The sequence below is a fragment of the Mobula hypostoma genome, chromosome 6 (genome assembly GCF_963921235.1).
Source record: "Mobula hypostoma chromosome 6, sMobHyp1.1, whole genome shotgun sequence".
In the NCBI taxonomy this organism is placed as follows: Eukaryota; Metazoa; Chordata; class Chondrichthyes; order Myliobatiformes; family Myliobatidae; genus Mobula; species Mobula hypostoma.
The window spans coordinates 47,166,858-47,183,828 of NC_086102.1; the positions used below are offsets into that span (position 1 = coordinate 47,166,858).

At 39.6% G+C, this 16,971-nt stretch overlaps 1 protein-coding gene across 4 annotated transcripts in view; it reads left to right on the top strand.

Annotated features, from left to right (window-relative positions):
* slc35a5 (solute carrier family 35 member A5) overlaps positions 1–16,971 on the top strand; it is a 65,731-nt gene that overhangs the window by 41,514 nt on the left and 7,246 nt on the right. For all 4 annotated transcript variants that reach the window (XM_063050770.1, XM_063050769.1, XM_063050768.1 and 1 more), the window contains 3 exons: positions 799–932; positions 9,662–9,729; positions 10,401–11,172. In XM_063050770.1, coding sequence (XP_062906840.1) covers positions 799–932; positions 9,662–9,729; positions 10,401–11,172 — 974 coding nt within the window. The remainder of the gene's footprint in view (positions 1–798; positions 933–9,661; positions 9,730–10,400; positions 11,173–16,971) is intronic.

Consider the following 16,971-nt stretch of genomic DNA (forward strand, 5'->3'; position numbering starts at 1 on the left):
AGAAAGTTTGAGAAAGCTAGATCATTGGAAATATTTAAAGAGGGAGTAGATACATTTTTGGAAGATCAGAGTACTGAGCACTGTGGTGGAACTGGCACAGAGGAGATGAGGCCTTGGCAGATCAGCCAAGATCATATTGAACAATGGGCCAGGTTTAAGAAGCCAAGTAGCCTACTAACTACTAATTAGTTCTAATCCATACAGAAAAAAATGAGTTATGTGAAGCTATTGAATTTAATATTTAATCCTAAAATCTAATTTTGATTCTAAATTACAATGCCTGAGTTCTACATTTTTCCACCAAAACCCTGTTGACATCAATTGCAACTAGTTATGTCGGAGCATTTTTTAAAAGATCTTATTCTTCTAAACTCCAGAGAAGTACAGACCCAATCTAAGACAACTCTTCCTACCTAAGAAATCAACCTAGTAAGCATTCTCTGCACTGCCTCCAATCCAGGTGTACCCTCAAATTTCAGACTTACTCTCTTTAAAGCTGTGTTGTTAAACTTACCTATGTTTATACTCCATCTGCCTTGTCTTCTGAAATAATTACTGTACCTGCATCTAACTTTTGGTGTTTCAAATACAAGAACACAATGGTCACTTAGTGTTATTCAAGGAACTGCCATGAATGCATCACATTTTCATTCTCAAAAATATGTGATGTGTCAGTTTGACCTAATGAAGATTAAAGTTTATTCCTGTTATTGCATTTGTTTGCCATATTATTTCTTGATTAATACTAAAGAAATAATGTTTTATAATTAATGAAAAGGATACTCTTTTTCTTTTCAGAGGGTCGGACTTGCCAGGATTTAAAATGTTCCTCTTGGCGCAGTGTTTTTCAACTTATGAAATGGTCTGTTCCAGCACTTCTCTACTTTGTGGATAATTTAATTATCTTCTATGTGTTGGTCTACCTCCAGCCGGTAAGTTGAAACTACATTGGGACTACAGAAGGTATTTATTGTTAGAATTTATGTTCAGTTATTGAAAACCCAAGCTCCTCGTCCATTAGCTCAGCTTCCATTATCTTGAAACAGTATCTCGTCTGCTTTGTGAGCCCTAGTCATATGCAAAAATGAGAAATTTCCAACATTAGCACAATCTATTTTGAAGTGATTTGGATCATCTTTAGTCAGAAAAGGTACTTTAGATTAGGTATCAAACTTGGGTCAAAAACATCAGAGTTGAAATGTGTTCTAAGCATAGATCCCTCTTTCTACCTGTTGAAGATTAAATGTGGAATAAATAGTAATAGTCAGAAGTTGAAAATTTGTCCAAATTTGGTTGGAAACTTATTTTTGGAATAAGTTTGGACACTGCAAAGAAGACTTTGCCATTGTTATAATCTTGCTATTTGTAACCTGAAAGTGATTTATTTTGAAAGTAGGTGATCAAAATCAATTTCTGCCTAATATCATACACGTTGTGTGAGACCTAAAATTTGCTCAAAATTGGGCTGTCACTAGTATCTGCTACCCATAACAGCAAATCCCATTGATTTATATTAGCTCCTAGTTGTCAGCATAGAACATTGAACAGTACAGTATAACAACAGGTCCTTTGGCCCACAATGTCTGTGTTGACCATGATGCTGAATTAAAAGTTCCACAATCTATCTGTGTGTGATCTATATTCCTCCATTCCCTGCATGTTCATGTGCCTGTCCAAATGCTAACCGTCCAAACATCATTATCTTGTCTGTGCCCACCTCCGGCCTTGGCAGCGCATTCCATACATTTACCACTCTGTGTTTAAAGAAAAATAACCCTGCAAATCTCCTTTAAACTTTCTCCTTCTCATCTTAAAGGTGGAAAAAGTCTCTGACCTTCTACCCTACCTGTACTTGTCATGATTTTAAAAGCCTTTGTCAGATTTACTCTCTGCATTTTACTGAGTGTCACAGAACCATACAGCATCACAAAAACAGGTCATTCAGTCTGACATGTCCATGTAAACCTGAATTTAAAAGGTTATCCTTTGTGTTTTGACTTTTTCTGACTTACTGTTTAAACCACCACCCCAAATTCTCTAGTTCTCTTGTCCATTCTCTTTCCATCCCTCCGGTATTAGTGACCATGACATATTTTCTGTGTTATTAAAATACATAGATGGGGGCAAATGCAAACATACAAGTAAGATGGAATAAGGTTCACTGACTGATGTACTTTAGCATATTGTAAAATCTACTGTAGGTAGAGCTGAATGTTTCTGATTTAAGCAAACATTTGGGTAATCTAATCAAAGTGAAAGAAAAAAAAATCAGAATCAGATTTACCTTAAACTATATGAGAGCATTTCTTAAGTTGTACAGCAGGAATAGTAGAGTGCACAAAATAACTTCATGGCAAAATTTTAATGTGCAGCCTCTAACAAGGGATAAAAGTTTACTGGCAATTTAGTAATGTTGATCCATACTAAAGCTGTTAGGCAGTCATTCCATCCAATTAAGCAGTAAATAGGAATAAAATCAAAAGCAAGACCACTTTTATCAAAATAATATTACTTACTTACGTCCCATTACGCCCCTGGCGTTTAGGGCAGCAACGAAGGTCCTCCATCTCTAGCATCCTTTGTCATGTCAGTAGCTTCCTCTCAGGTTTCGCTGCTGTCAGCCATGCAAGTCTTAGTTAGAGACTCCGGAATACCGTCACACTCAGATGAAGAGGGGTTCTTCATTGCTGCTTCTGTAACAGTTTTATTTTCCAGTCAGGGTTATTAGCCCTGAGCTGAAACCCCAAACATGGAGAACTAATGGACCATTCTTAGTCTGGCCTCTATTTTTTGATCTTTTTGGCATGGGTGACCTACCAAGATTCTAAGCATAAAGCCCTGACTCCAGCCAACATAGCTGTCTGGATTATTGAGGCATGTAAGCTTCCAAACCACGACAAGATTGTGATATTCTTGGAGGAAAATAATACTGCTGCTTAGGTAAGTAATAAGAATAATTAATTTTGATAAGAATCCTTCAGTACCTGAGAGCAGCCTTTAGGAGGGTGAATCTACAAAAATGATCTTGCTCAGATGGTGTACCTTGCTGAGTAGTGAAGATCTGTGCTAATCATCTGGCTGAAGTGTTTATGGGCATCTTCAACCACTCGTTTTGGACATCTGCTTCAAGCAGGCTTCCATCGTACTGGTGCCCATGAAGAACTTGGTAACCTACCTCAATGACTATTGCCCAGTAGCACTTACATCACTGTGAAGAAATGCTTTGAGAGGTTGGTCATGAAGCTTATCAACCGTTGCCTGAGGAGTGACCTGGATCCACTCCAATTTGCCTACCATCTCAAAGGATCAACAGCAGATGCCATTTCATTGGCTCTTCACTCAGCTCTGCAACAGCTGAACAGTGCATCAGGATATTCTTCATTTGACATAACTTAGTGTTAAACACTATCATCCCTTGAAATTCATCACTAAGCTCCAAAACCTGGGCCTTAGAATCTCCCTTTGCAACTGGACGTACAGACTCATTTTCAAAGACTCTTTACAACTCATGTTCTCAATAGTATGTGTTTTTATCTGCATAGTTTGTCTTCTTTTGCACATTGGTTATCTGTTAGTCTTTATTCAGTTTATTTAGAGATACAGCATGGAATGGACCTTTCCAGCCCGACGAGACGTATGATCCAGCAACCCACCTATTTAGCCCTAGACTAAACACTGGACAATTTACAATGACAATTAACCTACCAGCCAGTATATCTTTGGAATGTGAAGGGAAACTGGAAAACCTAGAAAAACTCCCATGTGCTCATGGGGAGGGATGCACAAACTTCTTACAGACAGCATTGCGTTAACCACTAAGCTACCATCATGTATATATTTTTTGTAGTGGTATTGTATTTCTTTATTTTCTGTAAATTCGTGTAAGAAAAAGCTCAATGTAGTATATAGTAATATATAGGTATTTTGTCTCATTACTTCCCCACTTTAGACAAAAATAAGAAAATTAAATTGTTATGAGACCATAAGACTATAAGATATAGGAGCAGAAGTAGGCCATTAGGCCCATCGAGTCTGCCCCGCCATTCAATCATGGGCTGATCCAATTCTTCCAGTCATCCCCATTCCCCTGCCTTCTCCCCGTACTCTTTAATGTCCTGGCTAATCAAGAACCTATCTATCTGTACCTTAAATAAACCCAGTAACTTGGCCTCCACAGCCACTCGTGGCAACAAATTCCACAGATTTACCACCCTCTGACTAAAGTAATTTCTCCACATCTCCATTGTAAATGGACATCCTTCAATCCTGAAGTTGTACCCTCTTGAAGAGCCAATGAAGTGGCATCTGTTGTTGACCCTTTGAGATGGTAGGCAAATTGGAGTGGATCCAGGTCACTCCTCAGGCAACGGTTGACTCTCCTACCATGAGAAATAGCTTGCCATATCTAATCTGTTGAGGTCTTTTAACATTCGGAATGTTTCTATGAGATTCCCCCTTATTCTCCTGAACTCCAGGGAATACAGTCCAAGAGCTGCCAGATGTTCCTCATACGGTAACCCTTTCATTCCTGGAATAATTCTCGTGAATCTTCTCTGAACCTTCTCCAATGTCAGTATATCCTTTTTAAAATAAGGAGCTCAAAGCTGCACACAATAATCCAAATATGGTCTCACAAGTGCCTTATAGAGCCTTAACATCACATCCCCGCTCTTATATTCTATACCTCTAGAAATGAGGTAACATTGCATTTGCCTTCTTCACCATCGACTCAACCTGGAGGTTAACCTTTAGGGTATCCTGCACAAGGACCCTCAAGTCCTTTTTGCATCTCTGCATTTTGGATTCTCTCCCCATCTAAATAATAGTCTGCCCATTTTTTTGCTCATTTATTTCTTCCACCAAAGTGCATGACCATACACTTTCCAACATTGTATTTCATTTGCCACTTCTTTGCCAGTCCCATAAACTATCTAAGTCTCTGTGCAGGCTCTCTGTTTCCTCAACACTACTAGCTCCTCCACCTATCTTTGTATCATCGGCAAATTTAGCCACAAATCCATTAATCACATAATCCAATCATTGACATACATCGTAAAAAGCAGCAATCCCAACACCGACTCCTGTGGCGCTCCACTGGTAACAGGCAGCCAGCCAGAATAGGATCCCTTTATTCCCACTCTCTGTTTTCTGCCGATCAGCCAATGCTCCACTCATGCTAGTAATTTTCCAGTAATTCCATGGGCTCTTATCTTGCTAAGCAGCCTCATGTGCAGTACCTTGTCAAAGCCCTTCTAAAAATCCAAATGCACCACATATACTGCATTTCCTTTGTCTACCCTGCTTGTAATTTCCTCAGAAAATTGCAATAGGTTAGTCAGGCAGGATTTCCCTTTCAAGAAACCATAGTAGCTTTGGCCTGTCTTGTCATGTGCCTCCAGGTACACTGTGATCTCATCCCTCACAATCGATTCCAACAACTTCCCAACCACTGATGTCAGGCTAATTGGTCTATAGTTTCCTTTCTGCTGCCTCCCACCCTTCTTAAATAGTGGAGTGATATTTGCAGTTTTCCAGTCATCCAGTACAATGTCAGAATCTAACAATTCTTGAAAGATCATTGTTAATGCTGCCACAATCTCTCCAGCTACTTCCTTCAGAACCCAAGGGTGCATTCCATCAGGTCCAGGAGATTTATCCACCCTCAGACCATTAAGCTTCCTGAGCACCTTCTCAGTCGTAATTTTCACTGCACATACTTCACTTCCCTGACACTCTTGAATGTCTGGTATACTGAAGACGTCTTCCACCGTGAAGACTGTTGCAAAATAATGCATTCATTTCCTCTGCCATCTCTGCGTCTCTCATTACAATATCTCCAGCGTCATTTTCCGTTGGTCCTATATCTACCCTCAACTCTCTTTTACCTTTTATATACTTAAAAAAGCTTTTAGTATCTTCTTTGATATTAGTCACCAGCTTCCTTTCATAATTCATCTTTTCCTTCCTAATGATCTTCTTAGTTTCCTTCTGCAAGTTTTTAAAAGCTTCCCAATCTTCTATCTTCCCACTAGCTTTGGCTTCCTTGTATGCCCTCTCTTTTGCTTTTACTTTGGCTCTGACTTGTCAGCTACGGTAGTGTCCTTCCATTCAAAACTTTCTTCTTATTTGGAATATATCTGTCTTGCACTTCCCTCATTTTTCACAGAAACTCCAGCCATTGCTGATCTGCTGTCCTTCCTGCTAGTGTCCCTTTCCAGTCAACTTTGGCCAGTTCCTCTCTCATGCCATTGTAATTTCCTTTATTCCACTGAAATACCAACACATTGGAATTTAGTTTCTCCTTCTCAAATTTCAAAGTGAACTCGATCATATTGTGATCACTGTTCCCTAAGGGTTCCTTAACTTTAAGCTCTCTTATCACCTCTAGATCTTTGCACAACACCCAATCCAGCACAGCTGATCCCCTTGTGGGCCCAACAACAATCTGTTCTAAAAAGCCATCCATTAGACATTCTACAAATTCTCTCTCTTGAGGTCCAGTACTGGCCTGGTTTTCCCAATCCACTTTCTGTTAAAATCCCAACGATTATCATGATATTGCCCTTCTGACATGCCTTTTCTATCTCCTGCTGTAATTTGTAATCCACATTCTGGCTGTTGTTTGGAGGCCTGTATACAACTGCCATTAGGGTCCTTGACATTTCTTAACTCAACCCATAGAGACTCTACATCTTCAGATCCTAATTCACCCCTTTCTAATGATTTAATATTATTTCTTATACACAGGGCCACACCACCCCCTCTGCCTACTAACCTATCTTTCCGATACACCATATATCCTTGGACGTTCAGTTCCCAGAGATGGCCATCCTTTAGCCAAGTTTCAAAGATGGCCACAACGTCATACTTGCCAATCTGTAGCTGAATTTCAAGATCATCCGTTTCATTTCTTATGCTGCGTGCATTCAAAGATAACACTTTCAGTCCAGTATTTGTTTTTTTCTGTTTTAACTGCACCATGCCTCTATTGCCCTGTAACTCATCCCACTGGCTGTGATTATGCCTCATTTCCTGCCTGTCCTTTCTATCATCTCTGTTGCACAGAAGCTTTGACTTATTTCTGTTTTCCCATTCCTCAGCGCTATCACTGCGGACCCCTTCCCCCTGCCAAATTAGTTTAAACCCTTCCTAGCAGCTCTATGAATCCTGCCTGCTAGGATATTGGACCCCTTTAGGTTCAGGTGCAACCCCTCCTTTTATACAGGTCGTACTTCCCCCAGAAGAGGTCCCAATGATCCAGGAATCTGAAGCCCTGCCCCCTACACCAGTCTCTCAGCCACAGATTAATATGCCTGATCATGCTATTTTTTCGCTTGTTAGCACGTGGCACAGGCAGCAATCCTGAGATTACTACCCTGGATGTTGTACTTTTATAATGTGGTCATCTTCAATTTTCCATTATGATAATTTTTAATCAGTGTGTTTATTATAGTATTGCACAATTATAACATTCAACACATTTAAAAGTGTATATTTTGGCTATTTTGTTTGGAATTCTATGTTTTCAAAACTTCACATAGGACTTAAAATTGGCTACTCTATTCAAAAGACTATAAGTTACTACGCTTTTTGGTCCATCGAGTCTGCTCCACCCTTTCATCATGGCTGATCCAATTTTCCACTCAGCCCCAGTGTTCTGCCTTTTCCCCATATCTCTTCATGCCCTGATCAATCAAGAAACTATCAACCTCTGCCTTAAATATACATAAACACAGCCTCCACAGCTGTCAATGGCTAAGAATTCCACAGATTTACCACTCTCTGGCTGAAGAAATTCCTCTTCATCTTCATTATAAAAGGACGCCCCTCTATTCTGAGGCTGTTTCCTCCAGTCTTCAACTCTCCCACCATAGGAAACATTCTGTCCACATCCACTTTTTCAAGGTCTTTCAACATTTGATAAGTTTCAATGAGGTTTCAAAGGTACATTTAATGTTAGAGAAATGTATACAATATACATCCTGAAATGTTTTCTCTTCACAACCATCCATGAAAACAGAGGACTGCCCCCAAATAATGGATGACAGTTAAATGTTAGAACCCCAAAGTCCCCCCCCCGCTCCCCTCCCTCCCACGCATAAGCGGCAGCAAGCAACAATCCCCCCCTTCCCCCCACCGGCAGAAAAAGGCATCGACATCTGCCACTGAGCACTCAAGCGTGAGCAAAGCAACAGCAAAGACACAGACTTGCAGTTACCCCAAAGACCCAGAGCCATCTAACGCTCTTCATATGACAAACCATTCAATCCTGGACTCGTTTTTGTGAATCTTCTTTGAACCCTCTCCAGTTTCAGCACATCCTTTTTAAGATAAGGGACCAAAGCTGCTCACACCAACTGCAAGTGAGGCCACACGGTGCTTTATAAAGTCTCAAAATTACATCCTTCCTCTTGTATTCTAGTTCTCTTGAAATGAATGCTAACATCGCATTTTCCTTCCTCACCACAGACTCAACCTACAAATTAACCTTTAGGGAATCCTGCACAAGGTCTCCCAAGTCCCTTTGCACCTCAGTTTTTTGTATTTTCTCTCCATTTAAAAAATAGTCAGCTCTTTCACTTCTTCTGCCAAAGTGCATGGCCATCACTGCCCGACACTGTATTCCATGTGCCATTTCTTTGCCCATTCTCCTAATCTGTCTAAGTCCATCTGTAGCCTCTCTACTTCCTCAAAACCACCAGCCCCTCTACCAATCTTCATATCATCTGCAAACTTTTCAACAAAGCTATCAATGCCATAATCCAAATCATTTGCATATAACATTAAAAGAATCAATCTCAACACAGACCCCTGTGGAACACCACTAGTCACTGGCAGCCAGCCAGAAAAGGCTCTTTTTATTCCCACTCTTTGGCTCCTGCCAATCAGCCACTGCCTTATCCATGCTAGAATCTTACCACGGCCTCTTATCTTGTTAAGCAGCCTCGTGTGGCACCTTGTCAAAGGCCTCCTGAAAACCCAAGCACATAACATCAACTGATTCTCCTTTGTCTAGTGTGCTCGTTATTTCTTCAAAGAATTCTAACAATTTGTCAGGCAAGATTTTCCCTTTCAGAAACCATGCTGACTATGGCCTATTTTATCACGTGCCTCCAAGTACCTTGAGACCTCATCCTTAATAATCAACTCCAACATCTTCTTCTGCCTTTCTCCCTTCTTGAAGAGTGCAGTGACATTTGCAATTTTCCAGTCTTCTGGAACAGTTCCAAGATCTAGTGATTCGTGAAAGATCACTACTAATACCTCCATGATCTCTTCACCCACCTCTTTCTGAACGCTAGGGTGTATACCATCTGGTCCAAGTGACTTATCTACCTTCAGACCCATCAGTTTCGCAAGAGCCTGCTCTCTAGTTATGGTAACTTCACACACTTCATGCCCCCTGACACCTGGAACTTCCACCATTCTATTGTCTTCCACAGTGAAGACTGCAAAATACTTACGCAGTTCATCCGCCATTTCATTGTCCCCTATTTCTACCTATGTAGCATTGCTTTCTAGCGGTCCGGTATACACTCTCACCTCTCTTTTACACTTTATATATCATGCAGTAGCATATCACAGTAAATACTTAACATGTTAAGTCTATGGCTTTTGCTTGCATAGCTAACAAATTTTCTTTCTGGTATTTCTTGTATAGGCAATGGCAGTTTTGTTTTCGAATTTTGTTATTATCACAACTGCTCTTCTGTTCAGAGTTGTTCTCAAGTAAGTTGATTAAATAATTTATGTAGTAATTTGATAATTAGAATGAAGGCTGAACAAAGTGACTCATTTAATATTCTCTTTTACTGCAAACATTCTGACAAATCTGCATTCAGTACACAAATCTATATGGTCTGCTCGAGTGAATTGCTTGGGCTTTCACCAAAGCTGCTATCAATCTATTATTAAAAGAAGTAAATTATGTAATTATTTCTTAATTGGCCATTATTCATAAGGTAATTGACTGAGATGTATAGTTAAATTGTAATTCCTTTGATCTAGTTGTCATGAAGCTTATTGAATAAAAGATTAATTCAATAATTGTTTTTGAGATTCACTCATCATAGTGCCTGTTACAACATTTATATGAAAACTGAATTTTTAAAGTTCTAGTGTTCAAGATCTAAGTTGTGATGTATTGGTATGCCACGAAAGGAAGCTGTTCATAAGCACTGTAAGACTATTCCTAGTTCAATAAAATACTGTTAGAAAGTTGCTAGAAAAATATTGGTTGATTATATGACTATCATACAGACCTGTTCAATTAGTAGCTTGGATATTACAAAAATGTCAAATTGTTAATTATTCTGTGAGTTAAATGTATTTTGCTACTCAAGATGGGGTTAGTTTACTAAAAGTAAATTGAGTAATGCTGTGTTTCTGCTTTCCAATAGGCGGCGCCTGTCCTCAGTGCAATGGGCATCACTGGTGATTTTATTCCTTTCCATTGTGGCTCTTGTATCAGGGACTGGAAAAGCACAAGACAGTGTATCCAGGCACATTTCGAATCATTACGTGCACTCCACTGCATCAGATAGCTGCTTCCCACTTGGGACATCTCAGATTAAAAATGCACAACACCAGCTGATCCATCCCACAGCAACTCCAAAATGGGATACTAATTCATTCAAAGAACTTAACCTTGGTTTTGGCCACCTTTTTATAATTATACAGTGTTTTGTTTCTTCAATGGCTAATATTTATAATGAAAAAATGCTGAAAGAAGGAGATCAACTGACTGAAAGTATTTTTATTCAAAATAGTAAACTGTACTTTTTTGGTGTTATATTCAATGGATTGATATTACTACTTCAATCTGAATCCCGTACCCACATCCGAAATTGTGGATTTTTCTACGGACACAATGTGTTTTCTGTGGCTTTAATCTTTACTACAGCTGCCTTTGGACTATCTGTGGCTTTTATCCTGAAATTCAGGGACAATATGTTTCATGTCCTCACAGCCCAAATAATAACTGTTATCATTACTACAGTATCCATCTTTGAATTTGATTTTAAACCTTCACTGACTTTTTTGTTAGAAGTTCCTGTGGTATTCCTGGCAATATTTATCTACAATTCCAGCAGGATAAAGGATCCAGTGTATACGCTACAACAAGAGAGACTAAAGGTTATAAATGGTGAAATTCTAGAACGTTCCAGTGGGGTAGGTAGTTCATATGTTCACAATGTATCTTATTTTCCAAAAAAAATTAGTAAATTCAGCTCCTCTGTGAAATGCTTACATATTCTCGAGAGTAGTTTTGTACTGATGTAGCTTACAACAACCCGTAAATAGTTAGTATGCTCACAATTGGTCATTTATATTGCCAAGTTAAAATTGTCATGTATTTACATGCATGCAAGGATTTAGACTGAAGGATTTTCACCTGTACTCGTTGCATAAGGCATTCTAACACTATTCATAATGTACATTTTAAAGTCCTTTTTAATACAGTTATGACCATGGTGAAATTTAATCATGCTATATGAACCGAAGCACAGTGAGGCACAAGGCCAGGATATGACACCATCAATGGAAAAGAGTAAAGCACTTCCTTCTGGAAGATTATTTTTCCTAGTGAAACTAATAAGAACAACAAATATTGTTGATCTAGAGTAAAAAAATACAAATCAATTAGGTAAACTAATACAACCACGGATACCTAAAGTATTAACTGGCCTTTCTATCTTCAGATGCTGTTTAACTACATGAATTGTTCCTGCATTTCTGCTTTTATTTATAATCAGTTAGGAAATTTTCTTGACAAAATCTGTTTCTTTCTTCCCAATGTAGCTTCTGTTAAGATTTTATTTTGATATTGCTTCACTTTTTAAATTACATTTATTTGTGTAGAATAATGGAAATATCTATTATAACTGACAGTTTGTTATTAATTTCCTCCAATGACTGAGGTATTTGCTTTCTCATTACCTGTCCCTCTCCATCCCTTTTTATTTCAAAGCTCCAGATAGGTTGGATGTCTTAATGAACAAAGAATGGCATTTGGGATAAAATGTGAAGTACTTCTAATTTTCACCGATTTCCAAGATAAAGTTATTTAACACTTTACAAAGGAATTTTTTTTTACAATCATCAATAATAAGCAGCCTTATCAGATTTTGAGTAATATGGAATCCAAATATTTAAATATGGTATATACAGTATGTGAAAAAACAATCAATTAAATGGTCCCAGTTGAGTGTGTAGTAATATTGAGGAGATTTAATAGTATTTGTTTGACCAATCCCATCAGAGAGCACACAACCTCAGAGTAGAGGGATGACCATTTAGAACAGAGATGAAGAGAAATTTCTTGACCCAGAGGACGGTGAATCTATCATTGCCACAGGCAGCTGTGGATGCCAGGTCATAAGGTGTATTTAAGGCAGAGATTAATAGATTCTTGATAAGTCTGGGCATGAAAGGTTACGGGGAAAAGGCAGGAAAATGGGGTAGGGATGGAAATGGATCAGCCATGATCAAATGGCAGAGCAGATCTAAGGGCCGAATGGCCTGATTCTGCTCCTATGTCATGGTCTTTTGTCATATCCTGTCTTTGAGCAAGCATGCAGTAACCATGAAAATCTATTTCTGATTATGGAATTATGCATTTATAAGTGCTTGAGGATGAAATGAGCTAACTAGTTCTGATTATACCACCTGTGGCAATGTCACACATTGGAGTGTATCTCATTTTGACATGGATTGTACAAGTGATAGAGCTTCGCCTTTGAGTGTGGAAAATTTTTACTTGTTAATGTGTTTAATAATTGACTAAATAATTCAACGTGGTAATTTCAAGGCTATTATGTATATGATATTTTATTTTTGAACTTCTTTTTTTAAAAAACTGCCTACTTACAAAGAATAATACTTACAAAGAATTATAGACCAGTGAGCCTTACGTCTGTGGTGGGAAAGTTGTTGGAAAAGATTCTTAGAGGCAGGATCTATGGACATTTAGAGAATCATGGTCTGATCATGGACAGTCAGCATGGCTTTGTGAAGGGCAGATCATGTCTAACAAGCCTGATAGAGTTCTTTGGGGAGGTGACCAGGCATATAGATGAGGGTAGTGCAGTGGATGTGATCTATATGGATTTTAGTAAGGCATTTGACAAGGTTCCATACGGTAGGCTTATTCAGAAAGTCAGAAGGCATGGGATCCAGGGAACTTTGGCCAGGTGGAATCAGAATTGGCTTGCCTGCAGAAGGCAGAGGGTGGTGGTGGAGGGAGTACATTCAGATTTGAGGATTGTGACTAGTGGTGTCCCACAAGGATCTGTTCTGGGACCTCTACTTTTCGTGATTTTTATTAACGACCTGGATGTGGGGGTAGAAGGGTGGGTTGGCAAGTTTGCAGACGACGCAAAGGTTGGTGCTGTTGTAGATAGTGTAGAGGATTGTCGAAGATTGCAGAGAGACATTGATAGGATGCAGGAGTGGGCTGAGAAGTGGCAGATGGAGTTCAGCCTGGAGAAGTGTGAGGTGGTACACTTTGGAAGGACAAACTCCAAGGCAGAGTACAAAGTAAATGGCAGGATACTTGGTAGTGTGGAGGAGCAGAGGGATCTCGGGGTACATGTCCACAGATCCCTGAAAGTTGCCTCACAGGTAGATAAGGTAGTTAAGAAAGCTTATGGGGTGTTAGCTTTCATAAGTTGAGGGATAGAGTTTAAGAGTCGCGATGTAATGATGCAGTTCTATAAAACTCTGGTTAGGCCACACTTGGAGTACTGTGTCCAGTTCTGGTTGCCTCACTATAGGAAGGATGTGGAAGCATTGGAAAAGGTACAGAGGAGGTTTACCAGGATGCTGCCTAGTTTTGAGAGTATGCATTATGATCAGAGATTAAGGGAGCTCGAGCTTTACTCTTTGGAGAGAAGGAGGATGAGAGGAGACATGATAGAGGTGTACAAGATAATAAGAGGAATAGATAGAGTGGATAGCCAGTGCCTCTTCCCCAGTGCACCACTGCTCAATACAAGAGGACATGGCTTTAAAGTAAGGGGTGGGAAGTTCAAGGGGGATATTAGAGGAAGGTTTTTTACTCAGAGAGTGGTTGGTGCGTGGAATGCACTGCCTGAGTCAGTGGTGGAGGCAGATACACTAGTGAAGTTTAAGAGGCTACTAGACAGATATATGGAGGAATTTAAGGTTGGGGGGTTATATGGGAGGCAGGGTTTGAGGGTTGGCACAACATTGTGGGCCGAAGGGCCTGTAATGTGCTGTACTATTCTATGTTCTATGTAATAATGACTCTTAAAGAAACATTTGTTGTACATGATATTGAAGAACATTAAGGAGTTATTACTGAAAAACCATGCAGAATTGAAGAATCTTTTGATTAATTTATGAAGAGAGCTCAATGCCTTTTATCTCACTTTGAAAGGGAGAGTAAAACTACAGCTATGCGGATCCCTGCGGCACCCGGTGACCCTGTGATATCTATGTCAGAAGCTGACATCAGGTTGTCTTTCTAGAGGGTGAACCCTCGCAAGGCAACAGGCCCAGATAGACTACCTGGTAGAGCTCTGAAAACCTGTGCCAACCAATTGGTGGGGGGTGTTCAAAGGCATTTTCAATCTCGCCTCACTACAGTCAGAAGTTCCCACCTGCTTCAAAAGGGCAAGGATTATGGCATCACCCAAGAAGAGCAGGGTGAGCTGCCTTAATGACTATCATCCAGTAGCACTTGATGAAGTGCGTTAAGAGATTGGTTATGGCTCGAATTAACTCCTGTATCTGCAAGTACCTAGACCCACTGCAATTTGCGTATCGCCAGAATAGGTCTATGGTGGATGCAATCTCATTGGCTCTTTAGGTGGCCTTGGATCACCTAAGCGATACAAGTACCTATGTCAGATGCTGTTCATTGACTGTAGCTCAGCATTTAACACAATCATTCCTACAGTTCTAATCAAAAGCTCCAGAACCTGAGCCTCTGTACCTCCCTCTACAACTGGATCCTCGACTTCCTAACCAGTAGTCCACAATGTGTGTGGATTGGAAATAACATATCCACCTCACTGACAATCAGCACTGGCACACCTTAGGGATATGGCTTAGCCCACTGTTCTACTCTCTCTACACCCGTGATTGTGTGGATAGGCACAGCTCAAATGTCTTCTATAAATTTGCTGACAATACAACCATTGTTGTCAGAATTTCCAAATGGTGACAAGAGGAGTGAGATATATCAGCGAATTGAGTGGTGTCATAACAACAACCGTGCACTCAAAGTCAGTAAGACCAAAGAACTGATAGTGGACTTCAGAAAGGGAACACACACCAGTTCTCATAGAGGGATCAGAAGTGGAAAGTGTGAGCAATTTCAAGTTCCTGGGTGTCATTATCTCTGAGGATCTAACCTGGACCCAACATATCGATACAACTACAAAGAAGGCACAACAGTGGCTATATTTCATTAGCAGTTTGAGAAGTTTTGGTACGTCTCCAAAAACACTTAAAAATTTCTACAGATGTACCATGGAGAGCATTCTAACTGGCTGCATCACTGTCTGATGTGGGGGTGGGGGGTGGTTGGGGCTACTGCACAGGAATGAAGTAAGCTGCAGAGAGTTGTAAACTTAGTCAGCTCCATCATGAGCACTAGCCTCAATAGTATCCAGGACATCTTTCAAGGAGTGATGACTAAAAATAGCAGTGTCCATCATTAAGGGTCCCTATTACCCAAGTCATGCCTTCTTCTTATTGCTACCATCAGTAAGGAGGTACAGAAGCATGAAGGCACACACTCAATGATTCAGGAACAGCTTCTTCCCCTCTGCCATCTGATTTCTGAATGGACATTGAACCCATGAACACTACCTCACCACTTTTTGATCTCTATTTTTGCACTACTTATTTAATTAAACTATTTTATATACTGTGTTTTTTCCCTCTATTATTATGTTTTGCATTGTACCGCTGCCACAAAGTCAACAAATTTCATGACACTTGCCGGTGATATTAATTCTGATTCTGAGTATCTGCCCTCTGCCCTCTGCCCTAAAGTTAATTGCTTTTCTTAAGTTGATACTTTTTATTAATCTTTGTTTATAGCAACAAAGTCTAGTAAATTTCATCAACCCAAAAGAAGACAGAAGGATTGGAGTGCAAGATTCAGCACAATGCAAGCATCACAGCATCTTTCTGTCTCTGCTATTCCTATTTTTTTCTTGTGTACTCACTTCCTCATGATGGCAGTTTGCAACAAGTCACCATGAATCTTCAGCTGCACTGCTGAGTACTGTAGGAATCTTGTGGAGCAGTAGCATATTTAATACTTAAACATGTCATTGGTTCACTTTAGCTTTTAATGTGTCTTAATAACTTGTATCCTTGTGGCTGCATAGGTGTGGGTGTCAGAGTCAAATGGAACTGTTCGATATATTTCTACGCTATTATATCATTTGAACAAGCATAGACATTTACTGTGTTGCTCAAATGTTATAATAGAGTAGAATTGTGCAAAATCAAAGTAACATGACTGGATAGTGAGCATTGAGATGATTTACTGAGTACAATCCCTTTAGGTTCCTGTACAGGGTAGAACTAACATTTAATGCAAGCAAAGCTTTGTCAGTGCAGTCAGTGGTATCCTGTACCATGCCCAATCTTGCAAATGTAACTAGTGTGTTCACTTTTTCCACTTGCTAGATACTGAGAGAGAATGTATTTTGTGTGGTTCTTTGAGGAGAGGGCATCACTGCCCTTCCTTCCAAAATAGCTGATGGCAAATTACAAAATCTTGCTCATCTTATTTCCATCATTTTTCTATTCTGCTTCTGCATTTTAATATTGTGAATTGTTTGGGTCTAAATTGCCCACACTGGCATTAAATTAAAATTTCTAGTCTAGTCAAGGTAAATCAAATTCAAAGTAAATATATTATCAAAGTATGGACTGTATATGTTACCATATACTACCTTGAAGTTTATTTCTTGCATCACAGGAAAA